The sequence below is a fragment of the Podarcis melisellensis genome (assembly GCF_964234715.1).
Source record: "Podarcis melisellensis genome assembly, chromosome: 14".
Taxonomy (NCBI): domain Eukaryota; kingdom Metazoa; phylum Chordata; class Lepidosauria; order Squamata; family Lacertidae; genus Podarcis; species Podarcis melisellensis.
This window is the reverse complement of record NC_138546.1, coordinates 36,312,116-36,332,282: the sequence shown is the minus strand read 5'-3', so window position 1 is coordinate 36,332,282 and position 20,167 is coordinate 36,312,116. Positions and strand designations below refer to the sequence as shown.

The 20,167-nt window shown below is 44.5% G+C and overlaps 1 protein-coding gene across 4 annotated transcripts in view; it reads right to left on the bottom strand.

Annotated features, from left to right (window-relative positions):
* ARNT2 (aryl hydrocarbon receptor nuclear translocator 2) overlaps positions 1-20,167 on the bottom strand; it is a 146,595-nt gene that overhangs the window by 45,004 nt on the left and 81,424 nt on the right. For 3 of the 4 annotated variants that reach the window (XM_081888541.1, XM_081888544.1, XM_081888543.1), the window contains exons 7-8: positions 19,975-20,040; positions 16,842-16,936 (exon numbers count right to left, since the gene is read on the bottom strand). In XM_081888541.1, coding sequence (XP_081744667.1) covers positions 16,842-16,936; positions 19,975-20,040 — 161 coding nt within the window. The remainder of the gene's footprint in view (positions 1-16,841; positions 16,937-19,974; positions 20,041-20,167) is intronic. The other variant, XM_081888542.1, reaches the window with a different exon arrangement.

Sequence of the window (20,167 nt, the reverse complement as noted above, 5' to 3'; positions counted from 1 at the left end):
TACATTGGTACGCTGTCTTTCTTCCAAGGAGCAGACAGCAGCTCTGAGCCCCTCATTTTCCTTCACACCAACCCTAAAAGCAGTGCAGTAGTGAAAGGGAGCCCAGGCCATATATATATATATAGTTACTAGAACATCAGGGGAACTGACAGACCCTCCTTGCTTTAGCAAGTGAATAAGGTGATAGGGACACAGGTGGCGCTGTGGGTTAAAGCCTCAGCGCCTAGGACTTGCTGATCGAAAGGTCGGCGGTTCGAATCCCTGCTGCGGGGTGCGCTCCCGCTGCTCGGTCCCAGCGCCTGCCAACCTAGCAGTTCGAAAGCACCTCCGGGTGCAAGTAGATAAATAGGGACCGCTTACCAGCGGGAAGGTAAACGGCGTTTCCGTGTGCAGCTCTGGCTCGCCAGAGCAGCGATGTCACACTGGCCATGTGACCCGGAAGTGTCTCCGGACAGCGCTGGCCCCTGGCCTCTTAAGTGAGATGGGCGCACAACCCCAGAGTCTGTCAAGACTGGCCCGTATGGGCAGGGGTACCTTTACCTTTACCTTTAAGGTGATAGAAGCTATCAAGGTTTATTTTGGTTTAAGATAAGCACAGAGGAAGTCAGGGAATGAAGGAAATAATCCAGAAGAGGCTGGGTACATATTTTTCTTTTATGGGGTTCCTACTTCACGCTAGCAGTTTATATAGCAACACATTTTTGCAAAAATTATTTGCATTTTAATTAAGTGCTAGTTGTTGCATTTCAGCTGGTTTAATGTATTTTGTTGATGTCCAAAGTTTACAAGTCAAACAGCATCGCTGTGATCAATGAAGATTGCTCCCAGGGTGCATTCATGTATCATACTTGCTTCATTAGGGCAGTTTAGTTTTTTTGCTTTTACTGTAGAACAAGAACTCCGCATTTTCTTAAAAAATCAAAAACGGATCACCACCATATTCTGTCATACTGAAAAGGAACCAGCAAACTGAAAAAATATGTGGGTGTTTCATTACACTTTGTGTGTTTCCAACCTTTTAAATAGGATTTTATGTTCTAAACATGAAAAGAATAGAAAGGCATTCCAGAATACTATTTTTGGTGCCTCGGGGTTGCACAAATAGCGATGTTGGGTACATTAGCTGCCCACTAGTTTTCTAAATCTTTAACTAATCAGATTACCCAAAATGTGTTTTGGGGCCATAAACTTCCTACAAATGCTTGAGTGATTCTAAGCTATTTAAAGCCCCATTCCCCAGAGTTTCTTAGATTCACGTCGCACAAGAGTTATGAATTGCTCAGAAACATATTTTGGCATATTAGTCAAGTGGATTAGAAAGAAAGCCAGTATTTTGAAAAGAAATTCAATTCAAAGTATTTTAATCTCTTCTATATGGGCAGTAGTGTGTGTGTAAGAGAGGGAGGGAGGGAGGATTTGGGGGGGCCTGTGCACGCAGCACCCTCACCTGGAAGAATCAGGCCATGCAAACAGAATTCTCTTGCATCTGAATTTTAAATAGTCTGTGCAAAGTGGAAATGGTAGCACTATCAGGTTGGTGGCCCCTCTTGCTGGTCGTAGGGCCCTGCCACTGCCCTCCCTTAAATACCAGACAACAACATACACCTTGGCAGATTAGGCATGGTAAAGGTTAGGTAAAGGTAAGAAAAGCAGCTTCTACTTGTGGGTTTCCGACAGGCATCTGGTTGGCTCCTGTGAGAACAAGGTGCTGGACTAGTTGGGTCGTTGATCTGATCCAGCGGTGCTCTTATACAGCTAGAGCCTTGGCAAACGTGTGAGCCTTTGGCATGAGTCGAAGAGCAAGAACTAAAGGACAGTTATTCTTCAAAGTTACATGAATGTTTCGTGACCGGGTGGAATGGTCGCTGAGGGTAGCACTTCGGGAAGAGGAGGAGCCAAGTGTGCACCAGTCATTTGGCATAATGATAAGTTTAGTGAGCCAGTGTGATATACAGTGGTACCTTCTAAGTTTTAATTTATATATGTTTAAACTGTTGCTATACCTGTATTGTCCCTGTTATACCTAATTGCAAATTCAAATGTATCCCTATCGTGACTTCCTTGATATTGTATGTGGGCTGGAACTGGTCTCTGACTGAAATAATAAAAATTCACAGTGGTACCTTGGTACTCAGACGGCTTGGCTCCTGAACAAATAGGCTCCCTAACGCTGCAAACCCAGAAGTGAGTGTTCCAGTTTGCGAATGTTTTTCAGAAGCTGAAAGTCTGACGCGGCTTCTGCAGCTTAATGGATTAAGTTTGAGAACCAAGGTACCACTGTAGTAGTGTTTGGCGTAGAGATTTTCCTGCTGCTGTTGCTGTTGCACTATTCACATCGCCATGGCCTTCGCGCAGCTGTCATATTCCTGGTATAGTCACATGTATGCTCCCAGCCAGTGAGGGAATCATATAGTGAACAGGATGGCATCACTACACCACAAAGCCAACCAGATTGGGCTATGGGATGAGCTCACTAAAGGCAAATGAAGTCCGTCGAACAGAGAGTGTGCAGTGCAAATGACCAGGCCGACATTTTCAAAAACAGTTTGCCTACTGTAAACGCAAAGAGACAAATAAATGTCCAAAATTGAAACCTTGTTGAGAAATGAGGTTTTTGATAGATGGAGTACTGGCAAGGGGGGGGGGGGAGTAGATTAAATCTAAGTAGCAGATACTATTAAAGCAACACCATGTTGGAAAATTTATTAGCTGTGCTATCCCATCATATGCACAACTCATAAGAAATCAAGTAATTGGTCTGGTATTAATCAACTCATGACTCAATAGACCTTTCAGAGCAAATATGCCAAAAAATTAATCCAGTCACAACTGAGGTGCTACTATTGGTAAAAATCCACCATTTATATTTCTGGCTTGGGGAAAAAGTCATTCTTCTCCTGGCTGATAGTTGCAAAAAAGTAACTTTTGAACATTAACAAGGATTTAAGGTGGATTACCACTTTTGTAATGTTACGTATAATTTTGCATACATATATGGGTACACCAGGAAGACTGATGCCTGCCCATTATTTCATATTGGAAACAAGGCTGAACCCAAATGCCAGCCCCATACACCCCATTTCACAGCACCATATGGGTGTGGTATTTTGCATATCATGCAATGGACAGAATTTGTTATTGTGGAAGTGGGCTTACCATTTGGGGTATGCATGTAGCGCTTCTATTTAAATGACAGTAGCTATTTCTAAATACGGATTAGTCCATGCAATTTCTTTTGCAGACCTGTCTTCTTTTGTCCTTTGTACTTCCGCGAAGGTGGCTAAAGGCAAGGAACAATCTCCTAACCTCGGTGTCCCCTCCCATTTGCAAATATTGAGATAATATCATTGAGCTCCTTTTCAGGGCTGTTGTAGAGATGGCTGGGCTAATGTAGATAATATACCTTGAGTAGTCAAAGGGTAGAGACAATGAGTGCTTGCTTTTGAAGAGTATTGTGAGTGGGTAGCACAATCTGTTCCACCCTGTGCTAGTTTTCTGCTTGCATGGAGGTGAAGAGGGTGTGTGTGTGTGTGTGTGTGTGTGAACATTAAATTTCCTACCCGAATTGGTTCAATTCTTTTCTCCATCTCCAGCTACTTAGACTGTTTACACACCATACACTTAAAGCACAATACCCACCCAAAAAGAACCATGGGAACTGTTAATTTGTTCAAGGTATCTTGCTGCTTGAGGCAAACGGGGCAGGAGGCGCTCTGTCTATGACAGATGTGCCACAAGTTCTGGAGCAAGGTGTCCATTTCTAAATTCAATAGATCCCACAAAACCCTAAGCAGCTTGGCTTTTAGTGGGGGAAAGCTGTTAGTCCTTATGATTTCACAGAACATCAGTACGTAATGGGACAAGATGGCACCTCTCAGTTGAATCTTAGTTCAAAACAAGCAACATCATAATACTGTTCTCCTAGTATGGGGAGAGGGGGTGATAGTTCTGTGGCACAAACAACTCAAATTTCCAAGAGGGGAATAGCCAGGGAACATAGGAGGAATGGAGGAGGCTGCTACTACTGCTGCTTCCCACTAACTGCTGCCTGAAGCAACTGCCTCACTCTAATAGTAGAGCCGGCCCTGATGGTAAACAGAACCGGGATAGCTAGGGGGAAAAAACAAAAGGTGACAATTTGGAGAGAATTAACTGAAAAAGAAATATATGCTTTTATTTTATTGACACTTGGGTGGGTTGAGGGTCTTTCTGTGTGCGACGTGCACTTGGGAACTCTCCGGATGGGAACACTAGTCTTGGCTTTGCTTTAACACTTATAAAACTTCCTACACACACACACTTTACAGTTTCTCTCAACCAAATATTTTCCATCAATTGTTATGCGATGAACAAAACCGATTAGGAAAAACATCATATGGACTGCATAAAAATTCATTTCCTTCTCAGAAATATGAGATCCCTTAATTGAGCGGGATGAAGGGAAGACAAAAACTTTTTAAAATTTAATTTAGAACGACAAATACTGAGGGATGGGGGCACTTCATTTCTGCACTTCGTGGGCAGGGTTAATGCAACAATTTATACAAAGTTAATATGTCCAGCCAGCTAGCCAAGCAGACAAAGCAAATGAATGATCAAAGGTCTGGGCAAAGGGCTCATTTCATCGAAGGCGTCTCTTCCTACTAAGGTCCCAGTGCTCAGTTTCACAATCTACCAAAACATGCATTACGCATGTCATAATAACCTACCGAAATAGCTGGATAACAAGAGTATGGGTTTTCATGAGGCAATTTTAAACATTTCCCTCCTGGGGTGCAGAATTAACACTCACTTAGTTTATTTTGTAGGGCAATAAGGTTAAAAACAAAACAAAACCCTACATTCAGCTAGAGAAAATCCTTTCCACATAAACATGCTAGAGCTCCTTGGCAGCCAAGGCCACATTCACACCATACATTTACAGCATGATAAACAGTCGTGACTTTTTGCAATGAATCCTGCGAGCTGCAGATTGTTAAAGGTTGTGAGAGTTGTTAGGAGATGCCTTCTTAGGGTTGCCATGTGTCCTCTTTTTCCAGGACACAACCTCTTTTTCAGGTCTGGTTGCCACATGGTCCTCTTTTTCCTGGATATGTCCTCTTTTTCAGGATAAACATTTCTGTCTGGGCAGATTTTTAAAAATTGGCAAAATGTCCAGGTTTTTTGTTTTGTTTACGGTAACCCAAGAATTTTTTTCTAGACTCAGATCTAAGGCACCCGGCTAAGCTAGTCTGCAGCAGAGAATCACAACAGAGCAGCATCTTAAACAGGCCACATACTGTGTAAATCCCTTCTCTTGTGGCTGAAATAAAAGGATGCTGGCTCAGCTACAAGAGGAGCCTGGGAGGGCAAGAGTTAACACCCCCTGCCCTTAAGGAGAACCCATATGTACATGTTAAGCAGTTTAATAAATTGTTCTGTGCACACTTATGTTCACAAAGGTGTGAACGTGAGCCCAAATACTTTCATGTGGCAAGTGAGGGGTCAAAATATATTATTATTACTATTTTGCTGTTGCTGAAAGTTAAGAACATTGCTACAAGCGATATATCACAGATTCTATAGCCTACATATAGTAGGGGTATTTAAAATGAGAGTCGTCATAGTGATCCATAGTTAAAAGTCAGGAAATGTTCTCTCTCTTTTTTGCTATTCAAAATATGACAGCCCTACTTTTCCCCTCACAGAGCTGTAATTACCAGAGTCGTTCAGCAATCAATCCCTTTTCACAGGGAACTCTGGGAATTGTAGTTCTGTGAAGGCAATATGGGTGTCGCCTAACAACGCTCAGGGGGGGAGAGTAATGACTATTTAAAATGGTATCCTGTTGCTTTCATTGTTTGGTGGCTCAAGTCAATCACTGAAACTCAGCATACTGTGAAAGGTTTTCAGACCTGCTACTTATTATATTTTTATCCTAGAGGAGTTTCCAAGGAAGCATAGGTTATCCTTCCATTTTATCCTCAAAACAACCTTGTGAGGGAGGTTAAGATATTTTGGGAAGGGGGGGTAGGGAGAGGGTCAAGGTTACTTACTGGGCTTTAAATGTAAGTGGGGATACTATGAAGACATTTTGCCATAAGGAACTGAATGCTAACAGCTGCCAAGATCTCTATAGCATAACAGTGGAAATAGTTATAAAATCTGACTATATCCTTATGGTATAAAAATCTCTGGAATTCAGTTATTGCAGAAAAAAAATGAGTTATGGGTCTCTAAGGGACAGGAAAATCCTGATCATTTCTATTCAATATGGTGGGATTATATTTCATATAGTTTAGTTTCAGATTTACAGATACTGTATCTCTCCCCGCGCCGCCATCTAGAGAAATATGGCCATCACGAATTTAAACTGGGTATTATCATTTAATATGTTTAGGTTTTGTATGCCTTGCCTTTAGCTGGATGCATTATTAAATTTTTGTTACGGTCGACTTGCCTCTATGGTTCCATAATAATTTGAAAACTGGTGAAAATAAGCGTTACAAAAAATAATAGCTAGGTGAAGATTTGAACCCAGGTCTCCCCACTGGAGGCTGGTCCATTAGGGTGAAGGGGACACTGTCCCACCAACATCTGTCTGCCCTCAGCCAGTCCCCCACCTGCGCCCCTGTGCCAAGGCGTAATGACTGACTAGGCAACACCTGCCCCAAACATGACCCCCAAATTCCTTATATGAACTTTAAAGGGTTTGAGGGCTTTTCTCCAGAGAGGTGGCCACGGAGACTTGAAGTAATTATCATGAGGTAGTTCTGGAAAAGAGCCGACGCTCTGCATCTCCTTCCATCCACGAGGAAGACTTCAAGGAGCGTGCCAGCCTTTTTCTCAAAATGGATGGAAGGAATCAAAGAGCCGCTCCCTAGCGTAATGACCTCCAGACAAAAGGAGGTGAAAGACTGTGAAATTAGGTCATCTGTTTGCTCACTAGAACAAGCATCCTTGTGACTCTGATCTCAGGCGCATTGAGCTTCGGGAAGAGGTGGGGGAGAGATAAACCAACTCTCTACCTACTCCCCCCAAACTTGCTGCTAAGTGTATTTAGCTGGGGGTGAGTTGGGGAATGTTTTCTTCTTCCTTCCCTGAAACTCTTATTAGCTGCCTCCCATACTGCTGGAAAGCTGAGTGTGTATCTAGATGATTCTGAGACAAAGAAGTCTGGTTTCATTTAGCTTGGAGACATCTGTTTGGTACTATATAAATAAATAGCATAGGACCATGAGGAATGTTTGGCAGGCGAAACACGTAAAAAATAGATAGAGAGATGAGGGTAGAGGAAAGGTTGGTCTCTGAGAGGTCAACGCCAGATCTGGGCACATGCAAGTACTTCGGTCATGAAAGGCCAGGATCAGGTCTACAGGGCAAACTCTAGGTTTGTGGGGGCCCTTAGCACAGCGTCCCCCTGACCAGAAGTCCTGGAAAAAGACAGGAGCCTGCTGATGAGTCCCAGGTGTCTTGGAGTTACCATTTCAGCTTTTTACAGTGTCTCACACTGATGTAGCATTGTTCCATACCCTCCAACATTTCTCTGAGAAAAACAAGGACATCCTATTCCATCCCCTCCAACAATTCTCCAATGAAAATAGAGATGTCCCCTCCAACATTTCTTTGATGAAAATAGAGACACCCCCTCCAACATTTCTCTGATGAAAACAGGGATGTCCTATTCCAAACGCTCCAACATTTCACCAAAGAAAATAGGAACGTCCTGAGGAAAAGTGGAACATTCTGGGATCAAATCAGAAACCGAGACGTCTACTGAAAATCCGGGACTGTCCCTGGAAAATAGGGGCACTTGGCGGGTTTGTTGTTTTGGGGCATTGTGGGAAACTTAAATAGCAACACTAAAGGCATCTATTTTAATGTCCCACAATGGTACACTGGGGTGCTCCTCGGCATTCTGGTTAATTAAAATGGCTGCTCAGTGACCATTGGAGCACCATGCAGGGTACAGAGCTGAGATCCTGTTGCAGAATTAACAGTATAGTTTGGGATTGCTGGTGGGGAGGACCACATATCTTAAAAAGTTCTCTGGCTCTGATGCTAAGATAAGGAAGTTGATGGAAGGGAAGTCTGCTGCTTCCTTCTTAAGAACACAAAAAGAGCTCTGAGATTTATAAGATTTCTGTTTATTTGGTTTTGCAGAGTGTGCATATTTCATCTATTTCATACTGTTCAATATTCTGTATAGATTACATAATGAGTTTATACTGACATCACATTGTTGTACAGTGGTGCCTCGCAAGACGAAAAGAATCCGTTCCGCGATTCTCTTCGTCTAGCGGTTTTTTCGTCTTGCGAAGCAAGCCCATTAGCGGCTTAGCGGATTAGCGCTACAGCGGTCTAGCGGCTTTTAGCGATCAGCTGTTAAGCGGCTTAGCGGCTTAGGAAAGGGGGGGGAGCGGGGAAAAACCGCGGGGACTCACAAGATTTTTTCGTCTTGCGAAGCAACCCCATAGGGAAATTCGTTTTGCGAAGCGCCTCCAAAACGGAAAACCCTTTCGTCTAGCGGGTTTTCCGTCTTGCGAGGCGTTCGTCTTGCGGGGCACCACTGTACTTGGGTCATCGTGTTGCCTTGGATATTACGATTACTACTACTACGGATCAGCCCAAAGGCCTATCTAGGCCTAGCTCTCAGGCAGGACCTGGGAGCAACTGCTCTCCCTGCTTGTGATTCCTAGTAGCTGGGATTCAGAGGCATAATGTCTCCAACAGTGGAGGTTGAACCTAGCCATCATGGCAAGTAGCCATTGGCAGTTCCCCCCTTGCAGCCAGCTGAGCCTCTGAAAAAGCTCTCAAAAGCCCGAGATAGGCTTTGGAAAACTGCAGGCCAGTTTGCAAGGTATGCAAAAAGGAGAAGGTTTCAAATTAATTACTTGCGCTAAATACCTCAGAGATAAACGCTGTACATGTTTAGCTTCCAAAGAACAGTAGCAACAGCTTATTCAGATATGAGGAACTTGCTCTGAATTCCTCGGTTTTCTGGTGTGAATCCAAGGCGAAGCAGCGAGGTGGGGGCCATGTTGGGGCCTGCTTTCAAGGTTACTGGCTTCAGCGTTCAGAACAGGTTGTTCTAAAGTTTCCCGCGAAGCAAGCCAAAGCCAGCCGTTTGCTGCTCTCCATACCTGATCTTAACAGCTGTAATTTTATTACAAGGCAGAAGAATGTGAAGAAATTCAATTTCCTCTCGGCTTAATTTTATTTTGTGTGCTGGGGAATTAACACGTCACCACTGTGGTGGTAAACTACGGCTCCCAGGGTTTTTTGGGGGGACTCACGTGCTTTAAATGTATGGTGTGCAGGCAACGCTGCTAAAAGCTACACAGTCAAAAAAGCCAGCTTCTTCTGAGCAATTTATGGCAGGGGTGGGGAACCTTGAGCCCAAGAGCTGAATGCAGCCTTGCAACCCACTCCGTCAGGCCCTTGGAAAACTCCCAGGGCAGACCTCCTCATCACAGCTACACAATCTCTCCCCAAGCCACACACCTCAGCAGCCATGCTTCATGCCCTCAAGTATTTTTGCCTGGCGGGAATGTGTCACTGAATTCTGATAGTGCTTTTTGCTGCCTGCAAGGCAAAAAGGTAAAGGACCCCTGGATCGTTAAGTTCAGTCAAAGGTGACTATGGGGTTGTGGCACTCGTCTCACTTTTCTGGCCGAGGGAGACGGCGTTTGTCCACACACAGCTTTCTGGGTCACATGGCCGGCATGACTAAACCGCTTCTGGCACCACAGAACACCATGACAGAAACCAAAGCGCACAGAAACACCATTTATCTTCATGCCACAGCGGTAACTATCTACTCACCCTGGTGTGGTTTTGAACTGCTAGGTTGGCAGAATATGGGAAAGAACAACGGGAGCTCAACCCGTTGCGAGGAATCGAACCGCCGACCTTCCAATCACCAAGCCCAAGAGGCTCAGTGGTTTAACCCACAGCGCCACCCACCGTCTGTATGGAGGATCTGAAAAGGTAAAATTTGCAATATTCGCTCCACCCGCTTTGCCTCTGGCCCTGCCCTCTACTGGAATGCGGCCCCCAGAATGTTGCCCAGAGGTGAAAGTGGCCCTTGGTTGAAAAAGCCTCCCCTCCTCTGATCTACATTAAAGTAAGGAGCCACAGACATAAACAAGGCAAAGCATGGTTGTAAAGATGCAAAGTTCAGCCCTGTTTAAGGTAACACCCTGTCCAAGGAAGCATTCAAAGTCTTGATTATTTTTTGACTTTTTGGACCTGGCCAAGATTCTCCAATCACCAGGGCGAAATGGCCGTGATTCATCAAAGAACAGGAATAGAAACCATTTTTTTCCAGGCCTGTTAGGCATGGAAAGCCTTTGTCCTTGCCTTAGCTTGAAACCTGCCGGTTGCTAGGCATGCAAATAGGTCTGAGAGGAGCATATGCACAGTGTAATCAGCAACTGGTTTCATAAAGGCCCCAATGGCTTCCCCTAAAGATGGGAAGTGCAAAAAAACATTTCCCAGTGAAGTTCTTAGAGAGAAGGGGGCTTTGGAAGTTCTCTCCCACCCAAAAGGCTGCATGCTCCCTGAAAGACAGCTTTTATTAGCCATCGCTTCATTTCACCTTTCCAGCCGTACATTTCCGGCCCATGCCAGTAGTAAAATGGTTCAGAGGCAGAAGGTGGACAGAGAAGACTCACATTGGCATGGAGCATCAGAAGTCAATATTTTTCTTGGCTGCTGCAGGAGTTGCCCAATAACTTTTTAAGCCAATGTCAGCACTTTGCTCCCAAATCTACCCTCCTGCAATCAGGGGTGGGAGTATCCTTATGATAAGCAGGCAGAGTGACACCCTTAATCTGGCCCAACTTCAAATCACCAGTAGCCGGAATGAAGGAAGTGGGATGAGGCTGTTAACAAGACGGTCAGCACTTGCAATTGATTGATTGCTAGCCAAGCTTCTAGACAGGGGTAGGTAACCTAAGGCCCAGGGGCCAGATCATAGCTGTCAACTTTTCCCTTTTCTTGCGAGGAATCCTATTCAGAATAAGGGAATTTCCCTTTAAAAAAAGGGAAAAGTTGACAGCTATGGGCCGGATCCGGCCCAATCGTCTTCTAGATCCAGCCCGTGGACAGTCCGGGAATCAGCGTGTTTTTACATGAGTAGAATGTGTCCTTTTATTTAAAATGCATCTCTGGGTTATTTGTGGGGCCTGCCTGGTGTTTTGACATGAGTAGAATGTGTGATTTTATTTAAAATGCATCTCTGGGTTATTTGTGGGGCATACGAATTCGTTCATCCCCCCCCCCAAAAAAATATAGTCCGGCCTACCACATGGTCTGAGGGACGGTAGACCGGCCCATGACTGAAAAAGGTTGCTGACCCCTGTTCTAGACTGCTTCTGTGGATTTAGCAACCAATGGGCTTATATTCTAATTTCTGCTTGTCCCTTTTGACGAGAACCAAGATTTCCCAAACTATGGTCCACACAACACCAGCGGTCTGCAAGCTTTGTTTAGGTCAGGGTTTCCCAAACCTGGCCCTCCAACTGTTTTTGAACTACAACTCCCATCATCTCTAGCTAGCAGGGCCAGTGGTCAGGGATGATGGGAACTGTAGTCCAAAAACAGCAGCAAACCCAAATTTGGGAAACCCTGATTTAGGTGGACCCTGGAGCGGTCACTCAAAGCCCTCCAGTGTTGCTTGTCTCTGTTCAGACTGAACATAGTATCTAAAGTTATAAGCAAACAGTCTTGCCGATGGCAACCAGCGAATGTTTAGTAAATAGGATCGATAAAAAGTTTCAGGTATGGTTTGTGATTATTGGCTGAATACTGGTGAAAGACCACAGCATGCAGAATATCCCATATTCCACCCTGCTAAAAGGGCCAGGGAAGAAAATATGGGAAAGACTGCGCTTGAAACCCCATGAAGCTGCTGCCAGTCAGTGCATGCAATACTGAACTAGGTGGATCACTGGTCTGACTTCTAAAGCAGCTTCTGGGGAAGGCCATAGCTCAAGTGATTAGAACAACTGCTTGACATGCAGAAGGCTAGAGGTTCAACCCCTGACATCTCCACGAAGGGCTGGGAGAGACCCCAGTCTTGAAATACAGAAGATCTGTTGCCAGCTGCAGTATGTAACACTGAGTTACATAGGCGACAGAACACCTGCTTTGAATACAGAAGGACCTCGGATCAATCCCTGGCATCTCAGTTAAAATGATCAGGTAGTAGGCCATGGGAAGGACCCCTGGCTTATGATCCTGGACAGCTGCTGCCAGCCAGAGTAAAGAACACTAGCTGAATAGACAAAAAGGCTTACTAGGTACAAAGGCTGCTTCCTGTGTTCCTATTGTTTTGTTGACCTTTTCTTTTAAAATCACAGTTTAAAAGGTGTGTTGTTGTTTTGTTATTTACAGTAATCCAAAAGCAAAATTGAAACGTTTTTGTGATTTACAATAACCCAACCATCTTCTTAAGTGCCAGCTGGAAACACAAAGGAAGGATTCTGACCTCCCCCTGCCCCACCGCACTTTCCATAGCTACAGCCATGTGATGTGAATTAGATTCGTTTGGTTTAAGTGGCTTCTGAAATGCCAGAAGAACGTACTGTGCACCATCTACGTGCATGCATGCAAAAACACACACACACACAAAATAATCAAGCTATCTTTAAAACTGTCAAGAAGATGCAATAGAGAATACAGCACTACCCACCAGAAATATGTACGGCCATAAGTTAAAATTGGCTAAGAGAGCCTATGGATGTGGTGTGATTGGGATGAGGGCATTTGCATTCTCCGGGGAGGAGGGGGACAGAGAAAAGAAAGCCGCCACCAGTTTGTGTTTGTGGTATGTTCCAACTCAGGCAACGAAAGGGCAGGATAACTCCAGTCCTGATTCATATCAGCAGGAGCTGTCAGAGGGAAGAGGAGTTCTTCAGCTCATCCAAGTGGTAAGGTCAGCCAAACCACCCCTTAACAATGCTGGATTCTACTCTTGGTCTCCTGTTGTTTTTCACATTTTCCCATATGGAAATATTCCCATGCGAGCGATTGAGTTACTGGTGTGTGTGTGTTTTGAACGGTGCAATGGACCAAGAAAGGGGAAAAGAAATGTCTTTCCCAGAAGCCCTCATTCAAAACAGGATTGACTTACTGCAGAGGTTAGAATGCCTAGCCTCCAAAAAGCTACAGGCCTTTGGCCAACTGAACAATCCATGACCTTTTAAACTATCTCCGTCTGTGTCTCCTTATTGCTGTTTGTTTGTTGCTGTGTTGTGTATTTTTGTGTTTTTATATTGTAAACCGCCTTGTGACCCTAGTTCGGAGGAAGGTATATAATTTTTAACAACAACAACAACAGGTTGTGAGACTCTTAATCTCCAAGTCATGGGTTTGAGCCCCCACGTTAGGCAAAATATTCCTGAACTGAAAGGGGTTGGATGGCCCTCATGGTCCCAAATTATATTATTCTGTTATTCTAAAATGTACATACACAGACACACAAAAGCGAAGCATCTGATGGGAAATAGAAAAAAGCAGAACTCATTTCAAGATGCTGAAGCGTACAGTGGTACCTAGGGTTACGTACTTAAATCATTCCGGAGGTCTGTTCTTATCCTGAAACTGTTCTTAACCTGAAGCACCCCTTAAGCTAATGGGGCCTCCTGCTGCCGCCGCGCCGCCAGAGCACGATTTCTGTTCTCATCCTGAAGCAAAGTTCTTAACCTGAGGTAATATTTCTAGGTTAGCGGAGTCTGTAAGCTGAAGCGTGTGTAACCTGAAGCGTGTGTAACCCGAGGTACCACTGTACTGTATTGATACCCAATGTGGTTCAGCCAGAACATTGGAAACTGCCTTATACTGAGTCATGCCATTGGCCCATCTAGCTCAGTGGTGTCCACCCTGATTGGCAGGGGCTCTCCAGCGTTTCAGAGAGAGGATACTTCTAGCCTTACCTGGAAATGGCAGGGATTGAACCTTGGACCTTCTGCATGCAAGGCTGATGCTCTAACCACTGAGCTACATCACCTTCCATAGTGTGTTTCGGCCAGAACACAGGGTACTGTTTTGTACTGAGTCAGACTGAGAGGGAACAGGATGTCCTAGGGGGGTTTGATGCTCAAAAGCATCAGTTCTGAAGCAAACTGCAAGGCAAAACTCTCACTGACTTCGAACTAGATACTTTTGAGCTGTCTACAAGGATACACAAAAGTCACCCAGTTCATTTAGGCCTGTTTTGGCCAAAATGCAATGCTCTTCATCATCAGCACTGCCCCCCCCATGCTGTTATCACAAGCTGCCTGTGAAGCTCCACTCAGTTTCAAAACTGGTTTGACATCAGAGATAAATGGCTGTTGTGTGTTGAAGAAACAAGGTCAAACTCGACAAGCAAGAAGCTGAAGAAACAGCAGCCTTGTGTTTACCTAAGTCCTCTTCCTCCAGAATGGTCTCATTAAGGAGTGGTCAATGGGGTACCCCTCCAGAAGTCGTGGATACAACTCCCAACCAGCACACCTGACATTCAGGGATTCTGGGAAGTGCAGCCCCAAACATCTAAGACAGCAACCTGATGGCTACCAGTGAACTATTATATTCATTTAAAACACTCCTATACCACAGAATAAGGGACGCGGGTGGCGCTGTGGGTTAAATCACAGAGCCTAGGACTTGCCGATCAGAAGGTCGGCGGTTCGAATCCCCGCAACGGGGTGAGCTCGTTGCTCGGTCCCTGCTCCTGCCAACCTAGCAGTTTGCAAGCATGTCAAAGTGCATGTAGATAAATAGGTACCGCTCTGGCGGGAAGGTAAACGGTGTTTCCGGGCGCTGCTCTGGTTCACCAGAAGCAGCTTAGTCATGCTGGCCACATGACCCGGAAGCTGTACGCCGGCTACCTTGGCCAATAAAGCGAGATGAGCGCCGCAACCCCAGAGTCGGTCATGACTGGACCTAATGGTCAGGGGTCCCTTTACCTTTTTATACTACAGAATCCTGGGAACTGTAGTTTATTACGGGTACTGGGAACTGCAGCTCAGTGTGTGGAAGCGCCCTTAACTACAGTTCCCAGGAGTCTTTGGGGGCGGCGAACCCATGACTGTTACAGGGTTTTGCACGGCGTAAACTGCGACCATAGCTAGATCCCAAAGTTCTGCATTTCCACACCAGTTCAGCATCAGAGGTGGTTGCTGGCTGGGGACAGAGGGCCAAGGCATGGCTGTGCAGCTGGACTGCTTCTTTCCTTTGCATGCATTACAATGCAGGTTTTTCCAAAGAAAAACCCTACTGAGCCCATTCGAAAGCTTGGATGACAAGATGACGAGAGCTGACCTGCCCATAAGGATGGGTGAGCTGCAGGCTGCTTGCCCTGAAAATGAATCAGAGTCCTTTGTGGGGGCCCAATCAAACATCAAAAACCCTTTGGGGAGAGGGGTGTTCCATGTTTGATTGGGCCATTCGAGGGGCCCCACCCATCAGCTCAATTCCTTCTCCACTCTGGTCACGTTTCACTGTCCAAACTGATTTCCCATTGCCACCTCCAGGCCCAGTTCTTTCCCCATGCACTTGCCTGCCAACACATCCCATCTCAAAGGATGTGTGTGTGTGTGTGTGTGTGTGTGTGTGTGTGTGTGTAAAACAGCTAAGTTCCCAGCTTCCAGAGTACAACTCCCATCACCCCTTGCCATTGGCATTTTCGAGCAGTGATGATGAGAGCTAAAGTTTACCCCCCACCAGTCCTGAGAGGAAGGAGATGTTGCAATGTCAAGACATTGCAAGGATCTATGGTTTTGGAAGCAGCATGGGGGGGAGGGGGCTACTTTCATCCCACAAGGAGATGCGGTGCTGCTATTGGTTGCCTGGAGCCCAGGTAAACGTCCCCCACATTGAGAACCAAAACAAGCTGGCAGAGTGTATATATGGGAATAAGCAGCATTGGGGTGGGTTACGCTCTTGAGTTGGGCTGCAACACCTGCCTAGATTCAACTTGCAGAAATAAATCAGGGACATTTGGATATGGAAGCACTCGTACTTCTTGAGAACATCCCCTAGACTCAGGGGGTACCCAACCCTTTTGGGGGGCCGAGGGGAAATCTAATAAATCGCCGTGAGCACCAAGAAATTGCCATTTTACAGATGCTTAGAACCCTCTCCCCCCAAACACCTATGGTAATACAAAACAAATACCGTATTTTTTTGCTCCATAAGATGCACTTTTTTCCTCCTAAAAAGTAAGGGGAAATGTGAGTGCGTCTTATGGAGCAAATGGTGCTGCGCAGAGAGGGAGAGCTGCACAGCACCTCTCCTGCGAAGCGGGAGGAGGAACGGAGCCCCGCTTGCTGTTCTGGCTTCTGCCTTAGCTGCGTGCAGCCTTTTCCAAGCAGGAGGATCCTTCATCCCACTGCCCTGAAGAGCCTTCGCGCGGCTATCCCAGAAGCCAGATCCCTCTTGCTGTTCTGGCTTCTGGGATTCAGAATATTGTTTTCCTCCTCCAAAAACTAGGTGCGCCTTATGGTCTGGTGCGTCTTATAGAGCGAAAAATAAGGTATAGCATAGACCCCAAAAAAGCAACGCTACCCACAAAAGTCAACCACCCAACCAAACAACACAAAAGCGCCTCATTATTGTGATTAGCAGGGGCCCTTGATGGAAGCCAAAGGGGGATGTTATGGACTGGTTGGGTACGGAGGAATAGTGGGAGAAACCGGCTGGGGAATCCCCAAGGGAAGAAGGTTCAGAGCCCAGGGAGTGGTAGTAGGACAATGATGAGAGGTCAGAGGGATTAAGGCTGTCTGGGCATGGATATGCTCCCATCCATTTCAGCATAAGGAGACGCTCCCCAAACCAAAAACATTCATATAGAAAGAATTAAATATGTGCCTTGCCTATTTTACCTGCCGGAGGCCAGGCTTTGATGTAACCAGTACAATGGACCACAGCATACTGGGCCTCTCCTTCTTTCACTGGGCCAAGGCCATTCCTAAATGGAAATAAACCACACTTGTAGCATTAAGTTTGTGATTGACAGAGCTCAAAGGAATCATTAAACAAACCAAAAAACAAACAAACCCAAACAAACCCAAGAGAACTGTTGCTATTGCCACAGTAACGCCAGACTACATCCATCTTCAAACTATGTTATCCCTTCCATGTATGCCCCCACCATTGTGAACATCCAAATAATTTTTCACGCTCCACAACATTGCCTGTTTGGAGGCTGAATTATGCCCCTCTCAATTTTGAGCCCCGCGTTCTCATTTAAGGACCTTTTCAGCAGCACTAGCACAATTCACACTGAACCGTAGTTTGTGCTAACCATAGTTAAGTACCCTAAACATGGCTTACAACTGCTTGTCTGCTTCCGTTCTCTCTCTAATCATCACTTGGTTCTCTAGACGGTGACATCTGGAAGTGGAGCAACAGCCTTAACTATAGTTTGTTAACTCAGGAATCAAGACAAACCATGGTTTGCAAAGCTACTTCAAGCCACCATTTTCAATTTGAATTTGTTGGCCAACAGCAAACTGTGGATTTATTATTATTATTGTTACTAATTTTATTTCTTTATCAGGCATAATGCCAAACCTTAAAGCTTCCATAACCATGGTTTGACATGATGGTTGAATTGAGCCACTAGTTTAATAACCAGTATACAATTAGAACAGACTCCCCAGAGCAGATGGAGGCATAGGATGGAGAAAGGGTGTTCATCTCCCTTCCTCCCAGTTCATTCACTGATTTCACTCAAAAGATGAATACCTGGATAGCATATAAGATTAAGTCTTATCTAACTAAATAGGGATGTAACACACTGGCATTTAAAAAAATTATATTTCTAATTAAATGTACTTAAATGTACTAATTAAAAGTGCAGGCAGAGCTGTGTAAATTAAAGGAACAGGCACACCCCACACTAGAAAGAATCACAGTCCTCACTAGAACGCAGAGCATGAGATCAGTTCTTTGCTCATCGTAATTCCACTCTTTTGCCAGCTGTTAGCTCAATTGCTCTGCTAAAATTAAATCAGCACACTGGCAAAGTTACTGAATTCTTTAGCTTCCACATATCAAGCAATTAACACTCTTTCGCTCGCCGCGCAAATATGATCACTGGCCAGCAGTAACGGCCCGTACGAGCTTGCCTTCCTTATTGCGAATCACATCACTATGTAGCCTAATATTGGGGTGGATCCAAATGTTCACATTACCACTAACTCCACATTCAGTACGCTCCCATTGCTAGTTTTAGAAGCCACGTTCATATGACGTTAGCCCCAATCCAAATCAACTCTTAAGTTCTTTGAGAAATACTGCTGTTTGATGTGGGGTTCCACCCCCCTTCAAACCAGCTTCAGTCTAAATAGAAAACTGGATGTGGATTAAGTGGCAATGTGCACACTTGAGACACATGCGCAAAGGAGTGCCCAAGTGCAGATGGCTGTTTGATGAATAAGAGTTCCACACGGGTTGCAGGGATAATAAATAATAATAATAATAATAATAATAATAATAATAATAATAATACAGTGGTGCCCCGCAAGACGAACGCCTCGCAAAACGAAAAACCCGCTAGACGAAAGGGTTTTCCGTTTTGGAGGCGCTTCGCAAAACGAATTCCCCTATGGGGTTGCTTCGCAAGACGAAAAAAATCTTGCATCCCCCCACGGGTTTTTTTCGCTTTTTTCGCCCTTTTCTTAAGCCGCTAAGCCGCTTATCAGCTGTTCTGCTGATAAGCCGCTTAACAGCTGATCTCTGGAAGCCGCTTGACAGCTGTAGCGCTAATCCGCTAAGCTGTCAATGGGCTTGCTTCACAAGACAAAAAAACCACTATACGAAGAGCCTCACGGAACGGATTAATTTCATCTTGCGAGGCACCACTGTAATAATAAATTTTATTTATACCCAGCCCACCCCAGCCAAGGCCGGGCTCAGGGTGGCTCACAACCAAGAATAAAAACAAGTTGAATGAATACAACTTAAAAACAAGATTAAAATACAGCATTAAAACATTTGGATAGAAGAACCAAAACAGTAATGAGCATCAGGAGAAGGCATCCCTGACCCACCTCTGATCTGAACACCACCATGAATATGTGGCTTCAAATCAGGATAGATAAAAATCAATGGTGTGTGTGTGTGTGTGTGTGTGTGTGTGTATATATCTCATTTTTTAAAAATTTAAATCGGATTTTTAAAATAAAACGGTTTTGGAGGAACCATCTTTCTAAAGAGAGTTTTCTATTTAAGTTACATTATATTCATTAGGAAGCAAGAATTTGTTTTAAGTTTTTCATGTGTGCTAAAACTCAGTCTAAGGTTGGTTTGTTGGTGTTTTTAAATTGTTTAACCACATCAGTTAACAAACATGGATACATATGCTACAATGTTATCATTTTAGTCAAATAAATTGGTTAAATTGTTATTAAGGGAATGATTCTTTTTCTCCTTCCAATAAAGTACAGCAGAAAAGTTGTCCAAATATCAACAGTTAACTTCTTAAACCTCACAATAATTTCATGCTTATCTGTCAATGTAGTTCTAAGAGTATAACCAAATCAGGAATTTTCGATACAACTGTAAAAACTACTCTGAAAACTTATTATTCCAAAAATGAAACCTTCATCTGGTTGTAAATATTAAGATTATACCAGCAAGAATGAGTCTCTCTGTTAAAAAAAATGATTTAAATCAAGTCTTACTGACTAGAGATTTAAATCGTGATTTAAATCAAATCCACCCTGCTTCAAATGCAGGGGGTGGGAATGACCTCGCTGTGTCTTAAGCTGCAAACGTGAACATACTCTGAGTCAACTTTAAGAGAAGGGGTCCCACTGAATTCAATGTGACTTAACTTGCACACAAAGTCCCACTGATTCCAAGAGGACTACTCTAAGCGTGGCTAAGTCTGGATCTACCCAAATGTCTATTCTGAAAAGCAACAACTCTCCAGGGTCCTGAGAGGAGGTACCTAACGAAACGGCCAACCGGATGTCAAACCAGCGAAGGAAAGACACCTACCTGTATCTTTTTCGCATGGTGGTTATTCTGTTTAGAGGCAAGTGATCCAGTGGGGCATTTCCACACCTGCAAGCAAACCAGAACATCAACGAGTTGAGTAAAAACACTTGATTGCAGAGGGGAGGGGAGAGAGAATACCGTATTGCCCCGAATATAAGCACCCAAATATAAGCCACACCTTTAAAATTCTGCA